At 40.2% G+C, this 26,218-nt stretch overlaps 2 protein-coding genes across 4 annotated transcripts; one reads left to right on the top strand and one right to left on the bottom strand.

Annotated features, from left to right (window-relative positions):
* Nucleotides 1-87: 87 nt before the first annotated feature.
* LOC109406511 (transcriptional regulator ATRX) lies at nucleotides 88-19,101 on the top strand. Of its 3 annotated transcripts, XR_009997333.1 has the most exons (11): nucleotides 88-732; nucleotides 803-1,664; nucleotides 11,554-12,352; nucleotides 12,413-13,136; nucleotides 13,283-13,906; nucleotides 14,258-14,947; nucleotides 15,714-15,882; nucleotides 15,942-16,426; nucleotides 16,727-16,764; nucleotides 17,381-18,741; nucleotides 18,875-19,101. XR_009997333.1 is itself a non-coding variant. In XM_062849341.1 (10 exons), exons 1-10 carry the CDS (start codon nucleotides 247-249, stop codon nucleotides 18,639-18,641), a joined length of 6,138 nt encoding a protein of 2,045 aa, XP_062705325.1. In that variant the 5' UTR covers nucleotides 88-246; the 3' UTR covers nucleotides 18,642-19,101. The 3 variants fall into 3 exon arrangements, 1 of the variants encoding a protein (XP_062705325.1); XR_009997334.1 differs by lacking the exon at nucleotides 18,875-19,101 and having other exon boundaries at nucleotides 16,506-16,764; nucleotides 17,381-17,490; XM_062849341.1 differs by having other exon boundaries at nucleotides 17,381-19,101.
* Nucleotides 18,952-24,925, bottom strand: LOC109406531 (glutathione S-transferase D7-like). Its single transcript, XM_019679627.3, has 3 exons — nucleotides 24,686-24,925; nucleotides 19,792-20,214; nucleotides 18,952-19,316 (listed from the first exon to the last, which is right to left on the bottom strand). Exons 1-3 carry the CDS (start codon nucleotides 24,773-24,775, stop codon nucleotides 19,173-19,175), a joined length of 657 nt encoding a protein of 218 aa, XP_019535172.2. The 5' UTR covers nucleotides 24,776-24,925; the 3' UTR covers nucleotides 18,952-19,172.
* Between the last annotated feature and the right edge of the window lie 1,293 nt (nucleotides 24,926-26,218).

Raw genomic sequence — 26,218 nt, 5'->3', positions numbered from 1 at the left:
TGAATTCCTACCTTTTATATACACCCTTACATAGATTTCCCTTTTCTTTCTCCTTTTCAATCGTTTTTTCACCATTTTCACCACGACGGCGCCCGATCCAAAAAAACTTGTTTTCACTTGTTGCTGTGGTGATGTCTTGATCTGTGATCAAAAAATTTAATATCCATTTCTTGCTGCGCAAAACTCGGTTTTAATACTGTTTGTGAAAGTCAAATTGGTGAAAAGTGTGGAGAAAATTTGTCCGAAATGGGAGGAAAACGAAAGTCGGCCATCAAGACGCGTACTTCACGGCGGCAGCTACGCTCTGCCAAACCGCATCTGCCTTCGCCTCCGCCACCGTCCGAATCGTCCACTTCGGCCGATGAGAATCATGGTCGGGGCGTAACGCCTACCCCTTCTCCGGACAGTGTCGGCACTTTCGGAAGGCGACGCCGCCGACTTCGAAAGCGAGCGCAAGTCATGGAGAGCAGTAGTGTTGACACCGAAGAGGATGAGGAGGAGACGGAGAAGTCGAAGCAAAAGGCTGAAGAGCTTTCAGAATCAACGGCAGATGATGATGATCCGGTTGCGCGAGTGGAGGAGCTGAATCGGCTGGCACTGTTTATCAGGGAAGTACGGAAGATGGGAAAAGAAGTTGACGCGGCGTGCGATGAGCTGGAAGATGCATTGAATGACGAGGCGGAAGCGGAGATTGGAAGGCTGAAAACCAAATTGATTGGTTTGACCGAAAAGGTAAGTGATATTTTTTAATTCGTTCAATCGAAATCGCATGAATCTTGTAAATCTGTTTTTTTTTCTTCAGTTCTACCAGAAAATAATGCGAATTTCTAAGAGTGCTGAAACAACGTCCAAAAAGGCGCAGAAGATCCAGCCAGGTCGCGTACAGAAAGACAACATCGATGATGTTTCGGTAAGTCCGAAAACGTCCAAGTCTCGCTCAAATAGCGTGGATTACACCGATTATACGCCACCCCAAGAGCCAGAAAAGTGTGAAGAATCTGAAACAGTAAGAGCTGATGACTCGACTGCAAAGGACAGTGGCAATCCGTCTTCGGACCATGAAGAATCGGCAACTACGACAAAAGGATCGGCAGAAGAAATTCCAACATATGTTGCATTGGAATGCCACTCGCCAACGCCTGTGTACTTTGATGATTGTGAACCGGAACCGATTCGGGATGTCCCGAATGATGAAACCAGAGAAACCGTACCGGATATGGACACGGATTCTGCAATCGCACCCGTTCCGGACGACGATACGGAGAACTTTTACAACCCAAATCTGTTCAAAGAGGAGGCAAATGAGGTGGAACTGGACAAAGTTCAGGACGAACCGGCACAGAGCAATGCCGAAACTTATTCGAAACCGGACAATGTTGAAGATGACAGAACGTCTGACATAGAAGGAGAATCTGTGGTAAACGATTCCATCTTTGGTTTCCACAATTATGCCACTCCGCAGCGACGGAACCCGGAGCGTCCCCCGCCTGTGGCAGACACGGTTAAACTGGCAATAAAGAAGGAAAGCTTCGAACAGCGGAAGCAGCAAGCAGCGATGAGTACACCGTGTGGAACTCGCGGCATTGGGCAACGGAAACTGGTGATAGTTGGCGCAAAGCCAAATTTCACGATCACTGCTGTGCCGTGTGAGCCGCCTAGTGCAGGTAGGTTTAGAACATTGAGGCATTATGCTCGTTATGCTCCATTTGGGAAATTTGTGCCATCGCCATGAACATGAGCCTATTCATCATTTATCTGAGGGAGAAGGGAAGGAAAAGAAAGATGGGACAGGGAAAAGAACAGGTAAGGGAATAGGATCGTCGTAGACGCATAAGCGTATCATAATGGGTTCAAATAGCGCCCTGAAAAGAGCACTGTGATAACTAATAAATGTTTACCGAATACCCGAAAATGCAGTTGCGCAAAAAATGGACATATCAAATGATACGAAGTTCCATAATCTGATTCACAGAACTATTCCAATATTATTGTTTGTGCTGAGTGGCAGCCCAGGTGTCAATCTAAAGCTTAACCCAACACTTTGGTACCGGAATAGCTGGCTCAGGACCATGAAGTCATGTGACGTTCCAGTGCGAACTAACTCATTAGCCATTTCTCGCGCTCAGTATCATACGGGCGTATCTACAATGATCGATTTCTCTTCGTCGATTTTCTCTTTGGTTAATAACTTGGCCAGCACATCATTTTCGATTGCTTTTGTTGTTTTGGATGCTAGTCCCAGTCGTCCTTTACTGAAACAAACCGAGAGATCATCCGAATATTGTTCGTATTTCCCAGAAATAATCCAAAGAGAAAATCGATGGAGAGAAATCGATCATTGTAGATACGCCTGTATGATACTAAACGCGAGATTTCATTTCTAGCGATGAAAGGTTGACCAGATACACATACAAGGTGAACAGTAGTATGGGACAAACATCAAATTCTCGCTCCAGTCGACTTTTTAGATCCCATTTAGGTCCCATATGAACTGTACAAAATTTCAGCTCAATCGGTGAAACTATAATTTAGCGCAAGCGGTTCAAAGTTTTCATAGAATTTACTATGGGAAAAGTTACACTTTCAAACAAAAAATCCTAGAGGTCGCCCTTTCTCTCCTTAATTCAAATCGATCAACGTTTCTTATAGAACAATCATTTATGAAACTTTCTTTCGAAGACCGCAAAACGATTGAAAGCTTGTGGAAAAAGTTATTGATTCATTACTAATTAGTGATATAATGAACGGCTTTTTGTGTTGTTTTATCAGCAGCACTGTAGCTGCTGCCTTGGCTGCTGCTGTTTCTGGGGGTGGTGATGCCTCCCGTCACCCCATGCAACAACGGCAGCAGCAGTGCTGCTGATAAAACAAAATAAAAAGCTGTTCGTTGGATCACTAATCGGTAATAAATCAATAACTTTTTCCACAAGCATCCAATTGTTTTGCGGTCTTCGAAGGAATGTTTCATAAATGATTTTTCTACAAGAAACGTTGATCGATTTGAATTAAGGAGACAAAGGGCGACCTCTAGGATTTTTTGTTTGAAAGTTTAACTTTTCCCATAGTAAATCCTATGAAAACTTTGAACCGCTTGCGCTAAATTATAGTTTCACCGATTGAGCTGAAATTTTGTACAGTTCATATGGAACCTAAATGGGATCTAAAAAGTCGACTGGAGCGAGGATTTATTTTTTCCATACAAGCGTGTCCCATACTAGTGAACAGCATTTGCTGAATTCAACTCCTCGATTTGAGTTCGACAAGCGATAACTAACTTTGACCTAGTGTTGACCGAAGCAAGTGCTTCAATGGCAGCCTGGCTATCTGAACAGAAGTATACTGCCGCTGGAAGCATAATTGTCCCATGTGCATTTTTGGCAATATTGAGATTTTGCAGCCCATGACCATGTATCGTGGGGTACTATCATATGGGGAAATAAAAATAGGTAGTTTGTTCCGAAAATTGTTGAAAAAATGCATGGCCGATTTGTAACATTCTTAAAAGTGGACGCATAAGCGTCACGTTTCATTGGAAATCCTATAGAACTATAAAATCGCTGTAAAACAAAAAATAGTGCTCAAATTAAAAATTGGTCGATGTTAGAACACGATTCAGCACTTACACTTCATAGTTGAGACAATTTACTTTTTTGACCTTTGGACGCAATTTTCTCGATTATCTGTTTTTGCACATGGGACATTTATGCGTCCACCGGCAGTATATTACTTGACTTTGCCCATAACGTGCTGCTGAATTGTACGTCACAAGCACCAGAACGCTCACTTATTTGCTACTCGAGATCCTTCGTTACCAAGCACTTTGAGAAGCTTAATCTTTTTCTAATCCCTCCTAAACTCAAGCCTTCGAATGTGAAAGGAGTTGGCTGGAGCTTGATTGGAAAATCTTAAGTCTTTGACCTGGTACTTAGAATCGAGGAGTTTCAACTTTGGCAAGAGTCTGAAAAGGCCAGTTTGACACCGATTCAAGTGTGGGCAAGCATTTATTTTCTCACTCTGGTACGCCGCGGTTCCGAATGCGAGTAACATTGGCATGAGTCTAGAAAAATATAAATGCATTGCGATCAACTTTTCGTCATCCGATTAAGCCACGTCTTCGAATGCGAAAGAATTTGACCGGATCTAGGAAGGCCAGTTGATCGCTCCTACATTCGATTTGAATCAATCGATTTTAATTATCTACCACTCAATCCTCCGGGTATCAGTAAGTAGTTTCGGTCGTCGACAGTTCATTCAGTGCGTTTCTCTTGCCTGTTGATCGACACACGCGGAATCGAATACAGGCTACCTTCGCAAAGGTACCGTGGCGTGATTGCCATCACCATCGTCGTCGTCATCAGAGAAACACCACACCGAGTGTAAGTGCCAAACGTCAACACACTACTTTCAATCTTCACCGATTACTTCCTATTGTGATAGCACATACATGTCTGATGGTTAGTTCAGAGATGAATGCAGCAACGATTGCGTTGTTGACAAGCACATATGCTCGAGGCATGACACGCGAGTTTAACTTTCATATTTGCTGAAAATAGCAAACTGGCTAACAAGGTTTCCTAGATTGGAATACACCTTACGACGGTAAGATTCTTGGACTAAAGTCAATTTGACTGACCATTTTACATAAGTCTGCAAAGATTGTGCTGTCCTTTTATGCTGAAGTTTGATCTGATCTCTACTAACCGTAGCCACTACAAAAATAGGCAAGAAGCTGACTAGGGTAGGTAATCAAAAGTTGAACCAAATTGCGGCTTTCTGAAGTAGCGCAAATTTTGAGTAATATTTTCTCCCACATGGAAATAATTTATTGCGGCATAAACTTATGTACCGTGGAGAGCCCATATTCTGCGCACCTAAGACTTTTTCAATTTCAATCAGCTGTAATAAATTTCAACTCGAACCGATTTGTCTGAATTTTTGACAGCGCATAGTCATAAGCTTTGTTAATATGGGAAAAATATAATTTTTATACAAAACATTGAATTTTTATGTAAAATCATGGAAATTCTAAAGTGTGTCTATGTTCCTAATTCTGCGCACCCTTTTTTGCAGTGTTCCTTATTCTGCGCACTAATGTTCCTAATTCTGCGCACATGAAAATAACTCTGAAGTGATAACTTATTGCAATAAAAATATAAGTTATAGTTTAAATTCAGTTTAATTCTACATTTTAAACTGTTATGAGACATTACGATCATACTGGAACTTTGCATGTCCCCAACTTTAATATTTCCTAAGCAAAGTGAATTTTGATCATGATGCAGAGAAAGATTTGGAAAAATATCGAATGATACTTTTGTTAGTTATCCGCATAATATGTACACTCGCTATGCCAGTTACTTAACATAAGTAACATTTACCTTTATTTCTCAAAGACAATATAAACCTTTCCCCCATGAATAGACAACCTTTGTGAACTGAGGATTTTTTCTCGTCAAACGTCAGGGTTTCCTCTTTTCATACAAACTACATGTAAATTCACATCATATGTCGCATTTGTCGAATGCTTGCATGGATAAATAAAAATTCCACCGGGGTTGATAACGAATGTTTGAATTAAGTGATTAGCCGTTCAAAGTAGGTATCACATCAAAACTGAAAAAAAACACGTAAATATTCATTTAAAATTTTTGGAACAAACTTTTTGAAATAAAGTTAATCCGGTGAGTGCTGGGAACATAAAATATCTTAATTGTTACTATGATAGCATTTATAGGATGTTCATCGATTAATTATATGTTTAAAACTTAGTGTCAGAATGTCAGCGCAGAATTAGGACCATCATTTAATACCTGTTCCTAATTCTGCGCACTTAAGAAGAACAAGAACATGCAGAAAAGAAGAAGAAAACTCAAATGTATTCTACCAATTCTGATTCCTCGAAGACAGTAGCACAGGATGCTTATTGAAAAGCAGACATAATTCTCTTTGTAGGGTGGGGCGGGGCAAGATGGGTCGCGGGGCAAGATGGGTCAGTGCCATTTTCGGGCGCATTACTCATGTTTTGATTATGTTAATAATTTTGTTAGATGACCAGCATGAATATACAAAAGTTTGGGGCATTGATTGAAAAATTATTCACTCTCATTGGAAATGAAAAATAAAATGGTTTTTAGCCATTTTTCTTATGCGATACATTCCATATATTCTCCATATAAACGGCCGCGGGGCAAGATGGGTCACCTTCAATTTTGAACGTATTTTTGGAGCATTCAAAAGTTATTTATTTTTTATTACAAGACTATCTCATAACTGACTTCAATCAAGCGGAATGAACGCTTAAAATTATAACATAAAATTATGATATTTTTTTAGTGAAAACATCGATTTTCAAGTCGCCTGAGGACCACTCGAATCGTAAAGTTTTTTATATTCCAAATAAATTTATAAAATGTTTACTAGTAGCTCTTGTTTACTCAGTATGGATATGGAGCATACATGAATGCGGAACAAATCTTATATTTTGACGTTTTTCGTTGAGAAAATGTGAATTACTTAAAAGGTGACCCATCTTGCCCCGCCCTTTTTTCGCGGCGCAAAATCGATCACATTTTAAAACTGCTTGTTTAACATCATATTTTGTGTTTAATGATCTTTTTATCGACTTTTAGCATAGCTAACTAGTGTATTGAAGAGTAGCGGACGAATACAAACCAATACGATTTGTATTTACAAAGTTATGGTGATGCATCCTTAGGTGACCCATCTTGCCCCGCCCCACCCTATATGTCACAAAATGCTTCAGCTGGTGAGACAACTTCATAGCAGTTTTGTTAACGGACACAGATTTCAAGCAATTTTCAGTACTTTAGCAATCATTTAATTTTTTGACATAATAATGGTCGATAGTTTGAAACATTTTTCTTTACACACATTGAAACAATATTTAAAAAATATATTCGAAGCTAATATTAAATTACCATTCATGATTTTCAACTATATTCGTAAAAGTGCGCCGAATTAGGGCCGGTCACGGTACATGAAAGCCATGCGTATAAGCTTCCAGTTAAGTGATAAAAAGTTTGTATTTGCACCGAATTTAATTGAAAAATTCGATTATTCGTCAACAATGATTTTAATCTTAATTTGAACCATCGTAATCATAATTTGAACCAATTTTATCTTAATTTGAACTACTGGCGGCAGCAGCTCGAGCATCTCCCACAACAGCAAATTTCGTGCTGAACAATATAAAAACACATTGATCTGCTAATTCCCATAACTATTTTTCATTAGGCAGTGGAATTTCAACTAAGAATGTTCTAAACTCTTCAACTTGGAAACTAAATTTGGAATTTTTCATCCCCCAAGAGTAAACAAAACAACCACTAGCGCAGTCTGCAGGCCAACACGGGAAGCTCGCCCCCGTTTACTAGTTCAAATTTAGATTACAAATGGTTCAACTTAAGATAACATTCTCCAAGTAAGAATTACTTACTCGATAATTTTATGACAAATAATGCAAAATATTATTCGGTTGGTCGATTCTACGATAAATAAGCTTTCATTTGACGTGTTCACATATTGCGTGTGATACAATGCATGAGCTGTACGAGTGCACCGAAAATGTGCTTTCTCTGGGGGGAAATGGGTGAAATCACAGTGATTTTTCAATTGCCTGTTTTCCATCACAAAAACGCTTATTTCAATGCTTTTAAAGTCCATGCTATCAGATTATATTACGGAAAGCTATTTAACATCTTTTTCGGGACAATATTTGCCTAAAAACTACGTCGTTTTAATGAATTTTGAAATGGTTCAAATTAAGATTACAATTTGACTAGTTCAAAGTTTGATTTCTTACCCTAGTGCACTTCTACCGGAACAGGCTGTCCGTAGTGCTATTCTTAGCCAGTCGAACTAACCGCTATCGTTACTACACAGCTATCTGGGCTGATCGGAAATAGTTATTTATGCGACGAGTTTTCTATGCAACTCATTGCAAAACTCGATTTTTTCAGCACTCTTCGTATTTATCCAACTCGGCAAGCCTCGTACGGCTCGTGCTGAAAAAATCTCCTTTTTGCAACGAGTTGCATAGAAAATTTTATGAAATGATTTCACTAGTTTACAGCATTTTTGAACTCGGTAAGCTGATGATCATTTTTGGTGTAGAATCATGCCCTGAGTTCGAAAACGCGAAAGAAAAAAATTACAGTAGAGCGGATTTTTTTTCGACCTTCCATACAAGGTTGATGATTTGAAATCGATTATTGTTCTATTTTTAAGCAAAGTCGCTCACTTCACACATCTCATTCTCCGTAATCAATGCTCCGATTGAGCTGAAATTTTTACTGTAACTCGCCTACATATGGTATGTCAAATAAACGTCGAGAAAGAATTTTTAAATTGGTTGTTTCTTATTGAAAAAAATACACTTCTTCAAAAATTTTTGGGAATTTTGCTAAAATTTAAGAAGATCGTCCCTAAAACTCGCCAATATCTTGAATTTCATCAATCTGACGCAAAACCTGTATTCAGATGATCGAATGGTATTGTATTCAGCTTTTAATTTATGGAAAAAGATTTAAAATTGGTTGAACAAAACGTAATATATTTGAATTTTAGTAAATTACATATTTTGAAAACTTGCAAAACTCGATATTGAGCTAAACCTCAAAAACTGTTCAACTTAAAATTTTTTGAAGGTCGGTTCCGAAATCAGCACTAAATTGTGCTTCAAAAATTTTGGTCGTTGACAGAAGTTCACGACTTTCGTTTTATTTTGTAAACTTGTGTTTTTAATGGACCAGTACGGAAAAGAAGGTCCTTATGATACCGAAATGAGTTAAATAAGATAGAAATTTTGATACCGAATTACATAATAGTTATTTATGCAACGAGTTGCAAAATGTGGATTTTTAAAGCACGAGTCGTACACTTATCCAACGAGGCTTGCCGAGTTGGATAATTATGACGAGTGCTGTAAAAATCGAGTTTTGCAACGAGTTGCATACAACATTTTTTGCAATGACAAAAACTATTCATTGCAATATGATGATTACCATTAGTATCATCGTACTTCCCGGTGACTCAAAGGGAATACCCACGTGTTCCATCATGCTAGACATGAAATTTAAATTAAGCAAGCCGTGCTATAACCGTCACAGTTTTTCAAGCTCTTTTCGCGGAGACCGTGGTTGTCAATCAAACAAATGCATTATGGTTCATAATGCAACCCAAATGAGTTGCATTATGAACCATAATGCAATTGTTTGATTCAGTAACGAAAAGTAGGCCGTACTGATACTGAAACGGCAAGTGAAAAACAAATTTTCTAGTGCAGAATTTCAAAAAAGAAGTTAATATTGATGATCAACTTCATACGGGCCCGAAAAGGTGTCTGAGGAGTGCTGGTCGTCTACCAAAATATGATCTGCTTAATTATAAGTTTGAGGTCCGGTGTTCCTATTCTTTTTCTTTTTGGCTCTACGTCCCCACTGGGATTTGGCCTGCCTCTCTCCAACTTAGTGTACTTCGTGCGATTCCACAGTTATTAATTGAAGGGCTTCCTTTGCCTGTCATTGCATGAATTTGTATATTGTGAGGCAAGTACCTACAATGATACCTTATGCCCACGGAGTCGAGAAAATTTTCCCGACCGGAACGGGAATCGAATTCGCCGTCTCCGGATTGGCAATCCATAGCCTTAACCACTAAACTAACTATAGAGCCCCCCCCCCCCCCTCCCCCCGATGATTCTATATTTTATACTAAAAACCCGATTTAATCCACCTATGGTGAACAGAACCCTTCTTACACTTATTAAAATTATTGTTTATTATTTGTATTTAACATATTCATTTTGAGTGATGGACCAAAAGTTCTAGAAAATATTGTGGATTTGGCATCTAGTGGATTGGTTTCCAAAATATCATCATGGACCATGGACTAAACTACCAGAAATGCCAGACAAAAAAAATATCTTACTTATTCTGGAATTATGTATCTTTTGTTAACTGCCAAAAGATCTTGAATCGATAAACAAATGGATAAGAAAATAAGCGAGATACACTTTGTCTAATATCTCCTAATCAGTCGAATAAATTAGCTCCGAAGTACTTGGTATTCATGGTTATGGTGTAAAAAGGACAAAAATAATATATCTACTATGCTAATCAGTTTTGGAATTAGCTAGTTATTTTGGCTGTGCAGTTCTTGCATTTTTCCCACAATATATAAATTCAAAGCTCTCATTTAATATATTGTTAGTTTTCATAGAATTCCTGTTTATTTGTAATTTGTTATTTATAATTTTATTGAAAACAATAATCTGCTAGTATACACTTTATATGAGGTCAGCATTATTGATTGAACAGTAATTTCCCATAGATTGGTCAAAAGCTTATGCAAGATAACAAACGAATATAATAATAAAAAAAGGAATTTATTGAAATACTCCTCGAAAGATTTCTCAGTAACCAAATGTCCAATCGAAATAAAATTTCAGGGCCTTCTACAAGGATACTGGAGCTTTCGTTTGGTGCTAAGAGAACCCAAATCGGTTGACAGACGGCTGAGATATTTATTATGATACACTTGGTCAAAACTCTCTCAAAAGTTTAACCTGTATTACTCCCAAGTACTCTTTGAAAGATATCTCGATAACCAAATGTCCAATCCTAATAAAATTGTATAGGGTTCTACTAGGATGTTATAGCTTTCATTTGGTGCCAGGAGAACCGAAATCGGTTGACAGACGGTTGAGATATTTATTATGATACACTTGGTCAAAAATCTCAAAAAGTTTAGTTGTATAAATCCTAAGCACTCTTCGAAAGATATCTCTGTAACCAAATGTCCAATCCTAAGAAAATTTCTGAGCAATCTACTAGGATGTTGTAGCTTTCATTTGGTGTCAAGAGAACCCAAATCGATTGACACACGGCTGAGATATTTAGTTTGATACACTTTGTTAAAAATCTCAAAAAGTTGTATAACTCCTAAGTACTCTTCGAAAGATATCTCAGTAACCAAATGTCCAATCGAAATAAAATTTCAGAGCGTTCTACTAGGATGTTGTAGCTTTCATTTGCTGCCAAGAGAACTCAAATCGGTTGACAGACGGCTGAGATATTCATCAATATGCTAAATGTCAAAAATCTCTCAAAAAGCTAACCTATATGACTTCAAAGTACTCATCGAAAGATATCTCGGTAACCAAATGTCCGATCGTAATAAAATTCAATAGGGTTCTACTAGGATGTTATAGCTTTCATTTGCAACTAAGAGAATCCAAATCGGATATTAGACGGCTGAGAAACGTGCGTGACTTTATTTTGTAACATACGCACACACACACAGACATTTGCTCAGTTGGTCGAGCTTAGTTGATTGGTATATGAAACTCGACCCTGCGGGCCTCGGATCGAAAGCCGGTTTTTCGAGCGGTATTTATACCCTTCTTATGGGTGTAAGAAGGGTAAAAAGTAGCTAAACCGTAGTCTATCCCTGTGGCCATTTTCCGTCACATAATTATGTTAGAAAACACTGGTGCTACGGTAATGTAATAATTTGTTATTATTCCATTCTTAGTGCGCTCTCCTCTGCCCGAAAACCCAGTTCCGGTCAAACCAGATCCCGATACAAAACCCCTCTATCAGCCGGAACCCAGTACGTCGAAGGACTTAGATGTAAAACTGATCGAAAAACCCAACAAATCGGATAAGGATGAGTTCGTTACCAACGCCGATCCCAATCCCAACAGGAAGCCTACAAACGATGAAATTCGTTACATCGTTCCGCATCTGCCTAAATTCAGTGTCTCGCAAGTGCCGCAAGGCGAAAACTACGAACTAACGCTGATGAAACAGGAGATCGAGCAGCGTCTTCGGGTAAACGATTTGTCCTGGGTAACTCAGCGGGCCATTCGGGACGAGACCGCTCGTATCAAGAAAGTCAACCGAAATAACGAGCGGCTGACTCGGGAATTGGAGCGTTTTGGAGGTACCGTATCGGCTAACCAGCTGATCCTCGACTACGATTCGGACAAGAAGACGTTTATTCGGGTTCATCCGGAGTTGGTGGCAAAAATGAAACCACATCAAAAGGAAGGAATCAAGTTCATGTACGACTGTTGCTACGGGGGCAGCTCCAAAGATCGGAATGCACCGGGATCAGGGTGCATCTTGGCCCATTGCATGGGTCTCGGTAAAACGATGCAAGTTATTGCGCTGATGAACACGGTAATCTGCTATCCACAACTAAGCACAAAGCGAATCATTGTGGTTTGTCCGAAATCCACCGTCATGAACTGGGCACAGGAGATTCGTTACTGGTTGGGGGACATTCCCAGCGGAGCGACCGTACAGGTGTTCCACTTGCCAGAAAGCTCGTAAGTATTTTGTGTCATAATGTAGACATTCAAAAATGTGGTTTATTCCGTATTTTTCAGCAACATCTATAAGAAGATGGAGGTCCTACGAGGATTCCATAACGTAACTAGCAAGAATGCTCACTGCTTACTGATTGGTTACGAAGCATTCCGTTCGCTGGTGTTCTACGATGCTCGAAATAAAAACGGAGAACAGCATTCCGATCGGATTCGCACCGAAGTACGCCGAATTTTAATCAACCCAGGCGCCGATCTAATTGTGTTGGACGAAGGGCACATAATCAAAAATCGAAAGTCCCAAACTAACCTGTCCGTGTCGGAGGTAGCCACCAAGCGACGTATAATTTTGACCGGCACTCCAATCCAGAACAATCTGAACGAGTATTTCTGCATGGTAAGCTTCGTCAAGCCGGCGTACCTGGGCGACGAGCGGGAATTCAACGAACAGTACGCACGACCCATCAGAGACGGCCAGCATAAGGATTCCAGTCCTGGCGACATTCGTTACATGAAGACAAAGTCGTTCATCTTGCACAAACACCTGGAAAGCTTCGTGCAGCGTAAGGAGTTCTCCGTGCTTCAAGGTTTTCTACCGGAAAAGTACGAATACGTATTGTACGTTCCGTTAACTCCGGTACAGGAAGATCTGTACGAACAGTACCTGCAGAGAAATCCTTTCCGCAAGGATGTTGGCGGCCGAAACTTGCTGGAAGATTACACGTTCATGCGTAAAATCTGGACCCATCCCATCGTGCTGGAAAAGGCCTGGGAAACGGCAATGAAGGTAAGAGAGCTTTAAAAAAAACCTCGAGTCAGTTTCGTAGCAACTACGAATTGTAGAGTCATCTACGCTCATGCTCAGTCAAACAAAATGAGTTATATAAAATAATAAATTATGACACTGAATTGCATAAATATATTTTTCAACAGAAAAAGTACGGCATCAAAGAAAAGCGTAAAGCGGCTCGTCGTGTCCGTGGATTCGACAGTAGCTCCGAAGACGACGACGACAACGATGCCGACAATGCACGATCCATCACAAACATCTGGTGGAAGCAGATCATCAGTAAGGACGACCTGGAGTCGCTTTACCCCAGCAACAAAATGATTCTGCTTTTTGAAATCCTTCGCATGTGCCAGGAAAAGGGTGAAAAGTGTTTGATCTTTTCCGGCTTTGTAATGGTGCTGAACATGGTGGAGTACTTTATGAAGATGATCGACGAACAGAGCAAGAATCCCAAGGCGCACCTCCATGGATTGTCCCGTTTCCGGGGACCGTGGCGTCCGGGGATGGACTATTACCGCCTCGATGGTGGTACGTCAAAATCCATCCGCCACGAAATGATCAACAAGTTTAACGATCCGAAAAATCGGGTCACTCGGGTGTTTCTCATCTCCACCAAGGCGGGCGGCCAAGGCATTAATCTGGTTGGAGCCAATCGAGTGGTAATCTTGGACACATCCTGGAATCCGGCTGTAGATCAGCAGGGTATTTTCCGCATATATCGCTTGGGGCAGCAAAAGCCCTGCTACATCTACCGTTTGTTGGCAATTGTAAGTAGTTTTCGTAATGTAAAAGTTATTTTATTTTACAATGGGCAACAAAACTGGTATACATTGTTTGGCATAATGTCGTTCGGCATACGTTTTGGCATCATGATCATTTTGCCATAAAAGTGTAAAAAGTATACCTACACATATGTTGCTTCAATTTGAGGAAGAAAAATCGATCATGTTTATTTAAACTCAATCTAGAATAAATGAACTTACATTTTGTCACTTCTTTGTTTATGAACCTGGGAAATTCAACAAAATTTTAATCCGCTGTAATTGAACATTCCAATTCTTGTTTTCAATTACTAATGTAGTTATTTTATATTGTATTTTCATCGTTTTTTGCCTCAGCACACAATGGAGGAGAAAGTGTATTCTCGCGCGGTCACTAAACAGGCCATGAGTCATCGGGTGGCGGATAAGAAACAGGTTGACCGGAACTACAATATGGCCGAACTGGAAGAGCTGTACCACTTTGAAAGGGTCAACATGAGCGCCCGTTCGAATCCTCCGCCGGCGGTGGATGACCTATTGTCCACGCTGCTGCTCAAATTTCCCAAGCTCATTTTCCGATACCACACGCACGAGACCATGCTGGACAACAAAAATGAGGAAGATTTAACTGAGTTTGAAAAGAAACTAGCATGGAGAGAATTCAAGAAGAAAGGATTGATGATGAGCCTGGAACTTGGTATGGGTGCAGATGGAGCTGGTGAGCTTGATAAAGCTGATTCACAAATGTCCGAGTTGGGCGTAGACCCGGAGCTGCGAGACATGTTTGAAAAATCTTGCACCCCCAAGACTGAGCCAATCAATTTGGAACCAGAGGACAACACTCCGTTGATCATACCGGTTCGGAAATCATTTGGCAAACGGTTCGACGAAAAGCTCATGGACGTGGACCCGGATCCGGTAGAGGAAGATTCTGCCATCTTCGGCGAGGATCCGTACAATGAGATCAGTTTGGGACGCAGTATCATCGAGGAGCAACGTCAGAAACTGGGCATCAAAATGGAGCCGGGAATTTCAACCCCTTCACAGGTGAGACAAATAAATCGAACGTTACATATATCGTGTGCGCACCAAACTGAAAAATGCCAAACAAACGTTGTGAAAGTTAGTGAATATTTACTAGTTCTTAGAAGCCAGAGCTTCATATTTTGTTATATTTATACACAATCACTAGCTAATCTTTTGTAGAGAAAAAGTTTACATTTTGAATCAGCAACGTTTTATGACGTTTTTTAAAGTGCGCAAAGTGGCACGAACCAGCCGCGGGCTGAAAGTCTCGATAATTCGACACTGATTTTTCATTAGGGCCTAACTGACATTTTCGAATTCTCTTCACCGATCCTCTCTTTGTGTTATTACAGAATGTATATTGAGATTTCCAAAGATTTTTTGGTTGAAATGCGAAGAAGACGACTACATCTTGCTATAAAAACAAAGAGAATAGTGATTTTGTGTGTTTTGATCAAGTTATTAGCGAAAGAGAGAGTCGACGAAGAGAAATCGATCAAGTCAGTTAGGCCCTTATGAAAAATCATTGTCGAATTATAAGATCAATTTCCTATCCTATTGACCGGCACTCGGACACGACTGGCGCTGGTATTGCTTATCGAAAAGTATTAGGTTGCCAACTAAGGATGAGGTCAATCCTAAGCATCGTCTGTTAATTCTCTGTGTAAACGCAGTCGTCCTTGCAATAACAAAGAAGAAGCAGCTGCGTGCAGTCAATCATGATCATGCTCATTTCACGATATATTCAACAATCTAGAGATAATTCTAATGTTCTACAATCTTACAGGTGAACGTATCTAAAGCTGAAGTTGATTTGTTGCGTACCCTCGAAGAAGACAAAGAGCACCGCCCTCTTCCTGTGCAGATCAAACAGGAACCCCAGGAACTTGTAACGCAAGATATAGTCCGAGAAGCACCCGTTGTAGAGTCCGTTGATCTCTTGGATCTTTCATATGGTATGGTTTACATTATATTTGACTCCATTAGAAAAACCAATTAACTTATTGTTTTCCAGAGAGTGGCCAATCGACACTGAATGATCAATCGGAGTCATCAACAGCGCCGACAGTGTCAGCCGTCAAGGAGCAGCTGTCGGTCGATAGCTCTTCTCCGTCGATTATCATCGGCCCCGACACGTTGTCCTCGATGATCGAATACGACCCCCTGACCAGCAGTCAGGATCACATCGTAACCGAAGCTTGCGCAAACTCCTGTCGCGAAAGCATGGAAGCGACTGACAACAGCACAGCGGAAACATCTACCTATGAAAAATTCGAAGCCCGTCTAAAATCAAATCCCAAAGTCACCACAAGTACTGCCGCACCACCTCCGTCCGTGGTGTTGGTAGCGACGGCTACGGGCCATTTTCAAGTCGAGGTCCAAATGCACGGCGCAGACTCCAGGGCTTCCATTTCGGTGGAACCATTGTTGACGCGGAGCATGAAGCGGAAGATGATGGCTGCAGGCAGCCCGGCGGCCTCAAATCCCAAGAAAGCGAAGGTGAGTGGTAAGGCCTTTCCGAGAGTCAAACCAAGGGAATCCGAAACTGATCAATATTTATTTTCTTTCCCTGTTTCAGAAAAATGCCTGATTGATTGTTGAAACACGTTTTTTTTTGTTTTTATGTGAATAGGAATTATTTTAGTTTACCGTTTCTGTTATCTACCCGTATTGATCCTATCGTATTCACTTATCAAAAGTAGTTGGTAGATTGCATATGTATATAGTTTGATCAATATAAGTAAATTTGAAACAAACAGAAGTGCGGTGTAACGGCTTTCTGATTTTTTTTTCCTGCAGATATACAGCACACGTGACGCAACGGTTCAGTTATCCAGGTACGTATTATTCAACTATATATCTAGATGTTTCAAGGGTTGGGAAAAGCAATGGTGTCGTGTTTACAGAAAAGGGGCTGTCCATAAACCACGTGGTCATGAGGGGGGTTCGGCCAATGGCTATTTTGTATGGACAAATAAAAATTTTTGTATGGACTAATGACCACGCGGGGGGGGGTTGAAAAGTCCCAAAAAAATGACCACGTGGTTTATGGACAGCCCCAAATGAGCTCGTTTCCATTGCCACCTATATCATAGAGCTTCACTTGAACGTTCAACGAGGCAACACTCTATTGCGGTAATGAATTATTTTAGCATTTCTCGAAACAACAACTGTTTTGAAGGAGAACTCATAAATTCGACCCAAGTCCAACATGTGTTAGATTTTTCTGCTCGCTTGTCAGATGCAGCAGTTGTTAAAAAAGTGATTCGAAAGTAAATGATTGATTTCTGAGCTGATTTCTGATTGATTGAGCTTTTTCTCTTTGCAAAGATTTCGCACTTCCACCAGTTGCACTTAGCTCTCATATACATTGTATACTTTTTATTGTAATGTTATTTTACATTGTTTTATAAAGGTTCCTATCCGAAATGTATTTATTTCTGTTGATTTCAGCGCTCAAACAAACAATCATCAAAAATCCAATCAATGTCGTGCCCTCGTTCCGTATGTTAATCATTCCGGAACCCGTGTAACTCTCAATGTTCATTTGCGTGAATACCTCGATCAAAACAATCAAATAATAATTCCAAACAACTGTTGTCGCGCCCTGGCACCCTACGTGAAGCGGGTATCTTTGCTAGACGACATTTTGCGCAGCTATGGGCGTTTCTCTCAACTTTCCGGCTCCTATCCACTTCCGCTCGTTCAAGTGGATAGTGATGCTAAAGACATGGAGCGAAGCACGATTCCAGCTGTACGTCAAACGACTACCCTCTCGTGGAATGGCGAGGAAGTAAACTTCGCGGATTTGGAAACCTGGTACGACGAATCCAGCGGACAGTACTACACAGCAGAAACGGAATTCTACAGTGTTCATGACGAGAGCGACCCACTAACTCTCACCCAATGTACTCTTCCTGAATCGCAGCAAGCGTACACGCAGCAAGCAATCGAAGTAGGCAACGAACAAGAATTGATTAATCATTTGGAAGAACTACGCGCCGCTTTGTCAGATGAAGTTCAAGAAAACGAAGCAGGCCCAGCTAATTGCTCAGCAGTCGTTCCGTACTGTCCTCCAGTTTCGATTTGGGATGAACAAAAATATGATCGTTTGAAAGCTGAAGCGCCTCAGATGGTACTCTATCGTCCTGTTCGGTCATTCTGGGATCAGAAAAATTACAGCATGCGAATGGTTCAAGTGGAACGTAGGCGCCAAATTATTCGCAATCAGCACAATAAGTGCTATCGATTTATTCCGTACAACAAAGACGATAGAAAATGGGCCAAAGAAATTCCATCCACCTACGTTGAGAATGCGGACATCTGCGCTGACGCGCTTCTTCCACTGCCGGTATTGCCAACGAACGCGCCCAAGGAGTGTTCATCAATAATGCATCGTACAAAGCCTGCTGCAGTCGTCAGCATGGCGCTACTACCCTACACCGGAAATTGCATTCTAAATGCAATCCAAGGACGCGTACTTCGACCGGAACCAAACTCCGTTGTGTTGAGTTCCGAATTGACGGAATATTTGTCGTTCTGTCGAAATGTTACCTGCCAATCGTCGTCACAAGGTATCCCGAGTCCCAAGGCAAATCGCGGCGTGAAGCGTAAACGGGAGAACTTGTCTCGAACGTTGGAAACACCGAAAAAATCAAAGAACTCGAAATCGGAGTTCATCTTGCCAGCCGTGTTGGGAGACAGAAATCGTTAGAAGTATGTTTGAACATAATTTAATGAAACTCCTCATGCTAACTTTTTAATTTTCGTTTTTCGGTAGGTATCACTAGGAATAAGAGTACTTCACCACAACTGTAAGTATAATTGATTACTATATCAATTTAAATGCGACAATTTTGCTTTCGTCTAGGTACTAATTTACAAATGAGTTACTTTACAAGTTTAACTATCCATCTGTTTGTGTGATTTTTTTTTGTTTTGTTCTAGGGATTCGTTTGACAGAGTCGCCAACTAGTACTGGTCGTTGGTTTGTTTTTCTTTCATTTAATTATTAAGACTTTAGATTCACAGTGCACTGTGCATTGAGTTCAATTCCTTTATTGCATCTACTTATTTGCGGGAGATTCGATTATCTCGTCTACGCACAACACAATTAACAAGCACTTTTCTTGTTTGTATTTTTTTAACATGTTGACATTACAATAAATAAAACTTTGAAAAAATATAAGCGTTTATTGGTTAGCTTTGCTATAGTGAGAATTATAGAACTGAAAAAAAAAAATAATTAGAAAGGTTCCTCCAACTTGGATTTCAAACCGTTTCCGAAAATGCTTGCGCCTTCTTCATTCTCTTCGAATCCCGGAAGGGATTTACAACGCTCCAACCAGGCTGTGACGTTCGGCAAACCACTTAAGTCAACACCAAATTTCTGCAAATATACGTGATATTTATGTGTAAGTAACAGGTGTAGTTTATCCATGGGAATTATTCCGTTTGGCATAACAGGCGTTTGGCGTAGCAATAGGTGAAGTAGCGTTGGCTATTTTCATGCATAATTTTTCGCATTTCACGCGATTTGTCATTTCGGCAACGATACTTAAATGTATGTCTTATGGAATCATTTTTGATGCTGCTCGACCGTGAAACATTCGACAGTAGAATAATTGCAAATTATTTAGGTTGATCATATACAATACATCATAGATCTTCTATTCAGAATTATCCCAAATGCTTATTATGTTAAACGAATAGCGCGGCAAACAACCATTATGTCAAACGGCTATTATAACAAATGACTTCATGTCAAACGACTATATGCCAAACGGGTTCGACCTTATCCAGGAGACATTCATCATCGACATCGATTATAAACCTCAAATCATTGACTTTCGTAGATATCTTACCTCCAGAGACGAAACGGTGGCCAACAAACACAAATCGGCTACGGTGGTGTTTTCACCCGCAACCCAATCCTGTCCGTCGAGGTATCCATTCAACGTCCCGAGGGCTTCCATGATGGCGTCCTTCTTCTCCTGGGGGATCGTGGTGGCACCCTGGCGCATCAGCGGAGCGAAAGCAGCATACGCCCGGCCGAACAGGACAGTTGAATCAAAGTACAACCGTTGGTTGATGATGCCGCGCTGCTTCGGATCCGCCGGATACAGGGTACTGTCCGGATGGTGTTGCTCCACCAGGTAAGTGGCAATTGCTTTCGATTCCCACAGGACGTAGTCGTCGTCGACGATTGTCGGAACGGTGTGCTGGGGATTTATCTTCAGGAATTCCTCCTGCATGTGCTCGCCTGCCATCAGATTAAGAATTTTGACCTGTTTAGAAATATAGAAGTAATGTTATATACGGTTATACTATTCACTGTTGACAACTCGATAATTCGGACAACAAGAAATCTACGTGGTTCATCAACGTTCCGTTGATTACCATCACTGGTCCAGTACAGATGCAATGTCAATCTTCAGTATTCGTGGCATTCCATGTGCATGCAAATTGACAAATATTTGCTAATTTGAATATATATTATGTGAACCAATTATCAGGATGGCATCTAGTACAATAGATATGTATTTCCAAATTTCATCATTTTGATCGGGTTTCAAACATGCATACACTAACATAGTTATTGAATACTTTTTTAACGCATTTTTCCACATTAAATAATTAAACCGGCAAAGAATTCCACACCATCGGATGATTGCTTAAGGTTTGAAAAATTAATTAGCACCAGTCGCTGCTTGCCGTTTATCCTTTCAACAGCGAGGTGACCGATTTATCGATTTCTGTTGAGGAACTTAGGGGCGCCTACACACGCTAAGGTGGAGTCAAAAGGAGCATTAAAAGGTATCCTTGTCGCGTCGGACAATCAAAGTAGGATGCCTTTATAGTCGGTGGGTGAGTGACTGTAATAAATTACACGAGAGAGGCAGGTCAAGGCCTTTGTATTTGTAATCAGTAGTACTTAATCAGTCATTACCGATCGTAATGACATAGCACTGGATTTTGAAGAAAATTCTTAACAATGTTGGAAGGGAGGTGAATGAACTCATGATTTTCATAATGGTACCCTATGATACCTATTATCTACAAAATACAAGTTGAATGCCCGTCGTAATGGAGTTGAAAATTTATCCTTCAAAATAACGTTAACATGGGAACGTAGCCGTTTGGTGTTTTGTAATGCCATATCATGAACTATTCAATTCAAGGATAGTCTATCTAACATGCTAGACTGTTTACATACGGACGGAAAAATAACACTGATGATATTTAAGACCGGTGAAAGTGATACACGTAACTTTTTACACAACTGCTGATGGGAGATTTCAACTCCCATGGTACAGTCTGGAGAGAATTGTACGATGATAGCCGTTCAACATTGATATATGACCTCTGTCACAACTCCAACATGACAATTTTGAATACCTGGGAAGTTACGCGACTGGCACCTCCAGCTAAAAATAGCAGTCCTAGAGACAACCGATTAGACCACTCAATCTACTCGAGCTCACTCTCGCTGGAGCGTGCATGGAAGGTTATCTAGGATCCCCATGGCAGTAAGTGATCACCTGCCGATCGTTGTTTTTATTTCTAATAATGGCTCACATCTACCTTCATCTATCGACTTTACGAAACACATTGAGTGGGGGAAGTACGCGGAATCAATTATCGACGGTGAGCAATCGGTAGAAATACTTCCACCGCTGGAGAGTATCGGTTTCTTCCTGAATTGCCTGATCCGTTGGTTCTTAGGAAACCCCCCAATCCGTGGTGGGATAGCGATTCACGATGTTGAAAGAGTTTCGAAAACGCGGTTCGGTAGAGAACTTCAAGCGGTACGCTTGATCAAGGCCAAGACAAGTGGTTACAGGCGTCGGTTCGTCGAGGGTTTATCGCGCGAGACTTCGATGAGAACTGTTTGGGGAGAAGCATAACGCGTCGTCGGGTAACAAGGATCGAGAAAGCTCTCACCGGTGGATCCTTAAGTTTGCTGTACAAGTTTTACCAGATTCCGTATCCGTCGATCAAATAATCTGTGATGTTTTCGAAGATAGGAACGACACGGATAAGCCGTATTCGATGATTAAATTCTCACATGCTCTTCTTTCATGTAACACTCCCGCTGCAGGAAAGATTCGAAAAAAAAACTTGGTTTGCTGAAAAAACTACCTTGAAGACGCAAAGATGCGCTTGTGGAACTTGTTCAGTCAGTTTCTGGAGAACAATATTGTTCAGGTTGATTACTGGAGGCAAGTGAGGGCGATAGCAATCCAAAAGCCAGTGACAGCCGTGTCGGATCATACATAATTCGTATCATCCAATCACGATGTTGTCTTGTCTATGGAAGTTATTGGAGAAGATGATTCTCTTCTGACTGCGGACAAATGGGTTAAATTGAGTGGCATGTTGTCAGATACACAGTTTGTTTTCCACAGAGGCAAAGAAACATATGTACGAATACTGTCTTGCGTGGCTTTCTTCAGATATTCAGTTAGCCTTTGCTCAAAAGCAGCAAATGGGCTTAGTGTTTTTGGATACTGAGGGGGATTTTGATTCAGTTTTTGTCGATGTTTTTCCGACAGACTACACAAAAGTAGCCTTTCATCAATGCCGAACAATTCTTTATATCGCGACATCATCCAATTCCAATCCCTTTTTTGGGTTTCTAATTCCGTTCACACGATTATAATCAGGTGATGTCACGGTTTAACTTGCTGTTTGAAAAGCAGAAGAGTATTGCTCTTGGCGACTTCGTGAATTCGTGAAATTGAATTAGGGTAAGAAATCAAACTTTGAACTAGTCAAATTGTAATCTTAATTTGAACCATTTCAAAATTCATTAAAACGACGTACTTTTCAGGCAAATGTTGTTCCGAAAAAGATGTTAAACAGCTTTTCGTAATATAACCTGATAACATGGGATTTAAAAGCATTGAAAACAGCGTTTTTGTCATGGAAAACAGGCAATTGAAAAATCACTATGATTTCACCCATTTCCCCCAAGAGAAAGCACATTTTCGGTGCACTCGTACAGCTCATGCATTGTATCACACGCAATATGTGAACACGTCAAATGCAAGCTTATTTATCGTAGAATCGATCAACCGAATAATATTCCGCATTATTTGTCATAAAATTATCAAATTTAAGTAGTTCTTACTTGGAGAATGTTATCTTAAGTTGAACCATTTGTAATCTAAATTTGAACTAGTAAACGGGGGTGAGCTTCTAGTGTTGGCCTGTAGATTGCGCTAGTGGTTGCTTTGTTTACTCTTGGGGGATGAAAAATTCCAAATTTAGTTTCCAAATTCCTAAAGAATTTCGAACATTCTGAGTTGAGATTCCACTGCCTAATGAAAAATAGGTATGAGAATTAGCAGATTCATGGGATTCTTCATTGTTTAGCATGGAATTGACTGTTTTGTGAGTTGCTCGAGCTGCTGCCGCCAGTAGTTCAAATTAAGATTAAAATTGGTTCAAATTATGATTACGATGGTTCAAATTAAGATTAAAATCATAGTTGATGAAAAATCAAATATTTCAATGAAATTCGATGCAAATACAAACTTTTTACCATTTAACAGAAAGCTTATACCCGTGGCTTTCATGTACATACGATTTTGCCGTAGTAAATTATTTCCATGTGGGAGAAAAAATCACTTAAAATTTGCACTGCTTCAGGAAGCCGCAATTTGGTTCAAATTTTGATTACCTACCCTACCTACCAGGGTTCATGCTTACCCTCCTTTACAAAAAAAACGGAGAGGGCTGTATTTTCTAAACACAAACCGACTAAGTTACCGTTCCATCTTGTGGGTAACACCAAACACGACTGACTCCAAATGCACCTGCAGGAAACACATTGTGTATCTGACACAGAAAATCAAAAAGCGAATCAACAGGGCACAATCGGTGAAATATTAGATATTTTTCTAATAATTTACCCTATGATTGCTTAGAAAAATAACTTTCATGTCTAACGGCTACCCGTAAAAAAGCCCAAAATTGTAACGTGCTAGAGCAAATCTGAGCCTGGATTCGGATTCAGTCGCCCAACATTTAGCAGAGAAACATACGTTTGCTTTTGAGATAAATTAATGTTTCACTATGTAATATAATAACATTATGTACATTTCTTTTATGCCAGAAATCTCATATTCAGTTTTCGAAGATATCACACTCTCTGAAAACATACTTAACAACAATTGAAAAACCTTTTTTGAAAGCAATTTTAGTGTTGGTAGTCATGATCATTGATTTAATTTAAAACTTTTAAAAACTATATTGCAATTCACATCATTTCATAGTCGATTTGGAAAGGAGATTAAACATAGAACTTTAAATGCACAAAGTAAATTTGATAACCACTTTTGAACGTTAAACTTTCAAGCACGCTTGGATTGAATTGGCTGTATTTGATCCATCGTGCTTAGCATTAATCTTAGTAGGGGTACTCACTTAACAGATGTAATAGCTGCGTAAGCCATGATTTCCTGTTTATTTGAAATGTTTCATGATTTTGCGAATGAAATAATCAAAAATTACCTTGTTGATCACGACTGATTACAGTTTACGCTGTTAAGTGAACCCCCCTAGTATTTTCCAAATACCTAATACTATTCCTCAAACAGCATCTCAATTTCTACCGAAGTCATCATGACTATGCAAATAATAATCACTACTATATTAACACATTTTGCTTTCGCGGTCGCGTGCTTCAATTTGTTGTTTCTTCCAAAAAAACATTAATCTTCACAATCCTGTTCTTGTGGTGGGTGGACCTACCTCTACATCCAATCCGAGATTACGCGCCACCAGCAAAGCCGACCGCGACGGAGGCGACATGGGGAAATGGTACAACACAATTGGGGCCATACTTATTTCACTGATTTCGATTTAGTAACACTTGTCGAAGTCCAAAAACAGTTCTAATCACTTCCGATTTCAGATTTCGAGTTTTTCGAGATCCACCAAACCAACCGTTGTTTCCAGTTGAAGCACCAAACGGTTACTAATGCCGTGCTATGGAACAGCTAATAGATTTATACCGCCATGCTCGTGGTAAGGTGCCTATAAGACGCGAATGACGTGTATGTTGCAGGTGTATAAAGTATTTCGGTGCGCTTGGGAATGCGTGACGAACAACGTTCGTAGTGGCTGCTGGAGGAAAGTTTAAGATTGTTCATTTGACCCCAGTTTGAGCTACTACAGGTAATGATGTATGCGAGTATAATAGTGCGAGATCGCGTTGGGGACCTGAAGCATGGATACGTCATCGTTGATCATTCCGCGCTTCCGATTCATACCGAAAAATGCTGTACAAGGGTGACGAAAGAGTTGCTGGTAACTAAAACTTACAAGTCATGCTGACAATGGCTAAACTGGTCTGCAGTCGTATTTGCCTATATTCCATCTTGCAATTGTGATTGATGAAATAGGTAGAACTATGTAATGCAAGGATAACTTAGATTACTGGACATGAGTTAGGGCCTATATAATAGCCGAGGCGGTAAACGCACGGGTATTCAGCATGACCATGCTGAGGGCGACGGGTTCGATTCCCGGTCGGTCCAGGATCTTTTCGTAAAGGAAATTTCCTTGACTTCCTTGGGCATAGAGTATCTTCGTGCTTGCCACACGATATACACATGCAAAATGGTCATTGGCAAAGGAAGCTCTCAGTTAATAACTGTGGAAGTGCTCATAGAACACTAGGCTGAGAAGCAGGCTTTGTCCCAGTGAGGACGTTACGCCAAGAAGAGGAGAGGAGGAGGACATGAGTTTCACTCGACGTGGATCGTTTCAATGACTGAGTTTAAATATTTGACTTGTTTTGTTTTATTTGTCGTACAATTTTTCCAAAGAACATGTTGCATAATGTTCCTTCATCGGGATTGCAAGAACCGCTTGGCCATTCTATAAAATTAAATCTTTCGATGGCTTGGGGCGACTAAATGGCGCTTGATCCTACGTTCTTCTAGATGTTGTACAGTTTGACTGAGTTTTTAGGTAAGTAATCATAAGTTGAACCGAAATTTAAGCCACAGTGGTGCAAATTTTTATTGTTTATTTCCCCATAGTTATTTATGTAACGAGTTGCAAAAAGTTGTTTTTTTTTAGCACGCGTGTTGTTTGTTTTGTTTTGTTTTCTTCGTCATGGGTTTTTTTTTTTTTGAAACCTGTTGGTCTCAGAGTTGGCCTCAATGTTGAGCCACCCGGCTCGGCAGATACTGAGAGTATCAAAATGGCAACACTTCTCAGTTTGACAGTTCCATTACTTCCATTGTATCAGCTAAAAAGAGAAATAAATTCAGTTAG

Source organism: Aedes albopictus, chromosome 2 (assembly GCF_035046485.1).
Source record: "Aedes albopictus strain Foshan chromosome 2, AalbF5, whole genome shotgun sequence".
Classification (NCBI taxonomy): Eukaryota; Metazoa; Arthropoda; class Insecta; order Diptera; family Culicidae; genus Aedes; species Aedes albopictus.
This window is presented reverse-complemented; position numbering and strand designations above follow the sequence as displayed.

Excerpts from the sequence above, each read along its gene's own strand:
- LOC109406511 (XM_062849341.1), top strand. The coding sequence starts at position 247 with ATGGGAGGAAAACGAAAGTCGGCCATCAAGACGCGTACTTCACGGCGG. Across the intron at positions 12,353-12,412 it reads TTCCACTTGCCAGAAAGCTC|CAACATCTATAAGAAGATGG; the intron begins GTAAGTATTTTG and ends CGTATTTTTCAG. Across the intron at positions 16,427-16,726 it reads CAAATCCCAAGAAAGCGAAG|ATATACAGCACACGTGACGC; the intron begins GTGAGTGGTAAG and ends TTTTTCCTGCAG.
- LOC109406531 (XM_019679627.3), bottom strand. The coding sequence starts at position 24,775 with ATGGCCCCAATTGTGTTGTACCATTTCCCCATGTCGCCTCCGTCGCGG. Across the intron at positions 20,215-24,685 it reads ATCTCGGATTGGATGTAGAG|GTCAAAATTCTTAATCTGAT; the intron begins GTAGGTCCACCC and ends ATTTCTAAACAG. Across the intron at positions 19,317-19,791 it reads CCACCGTTTCGTCTCTGGAG|AAATTTGGTGTTGACTTAAG; the intron begins GTAAGATATCTA and ends GTATATTTGCAG.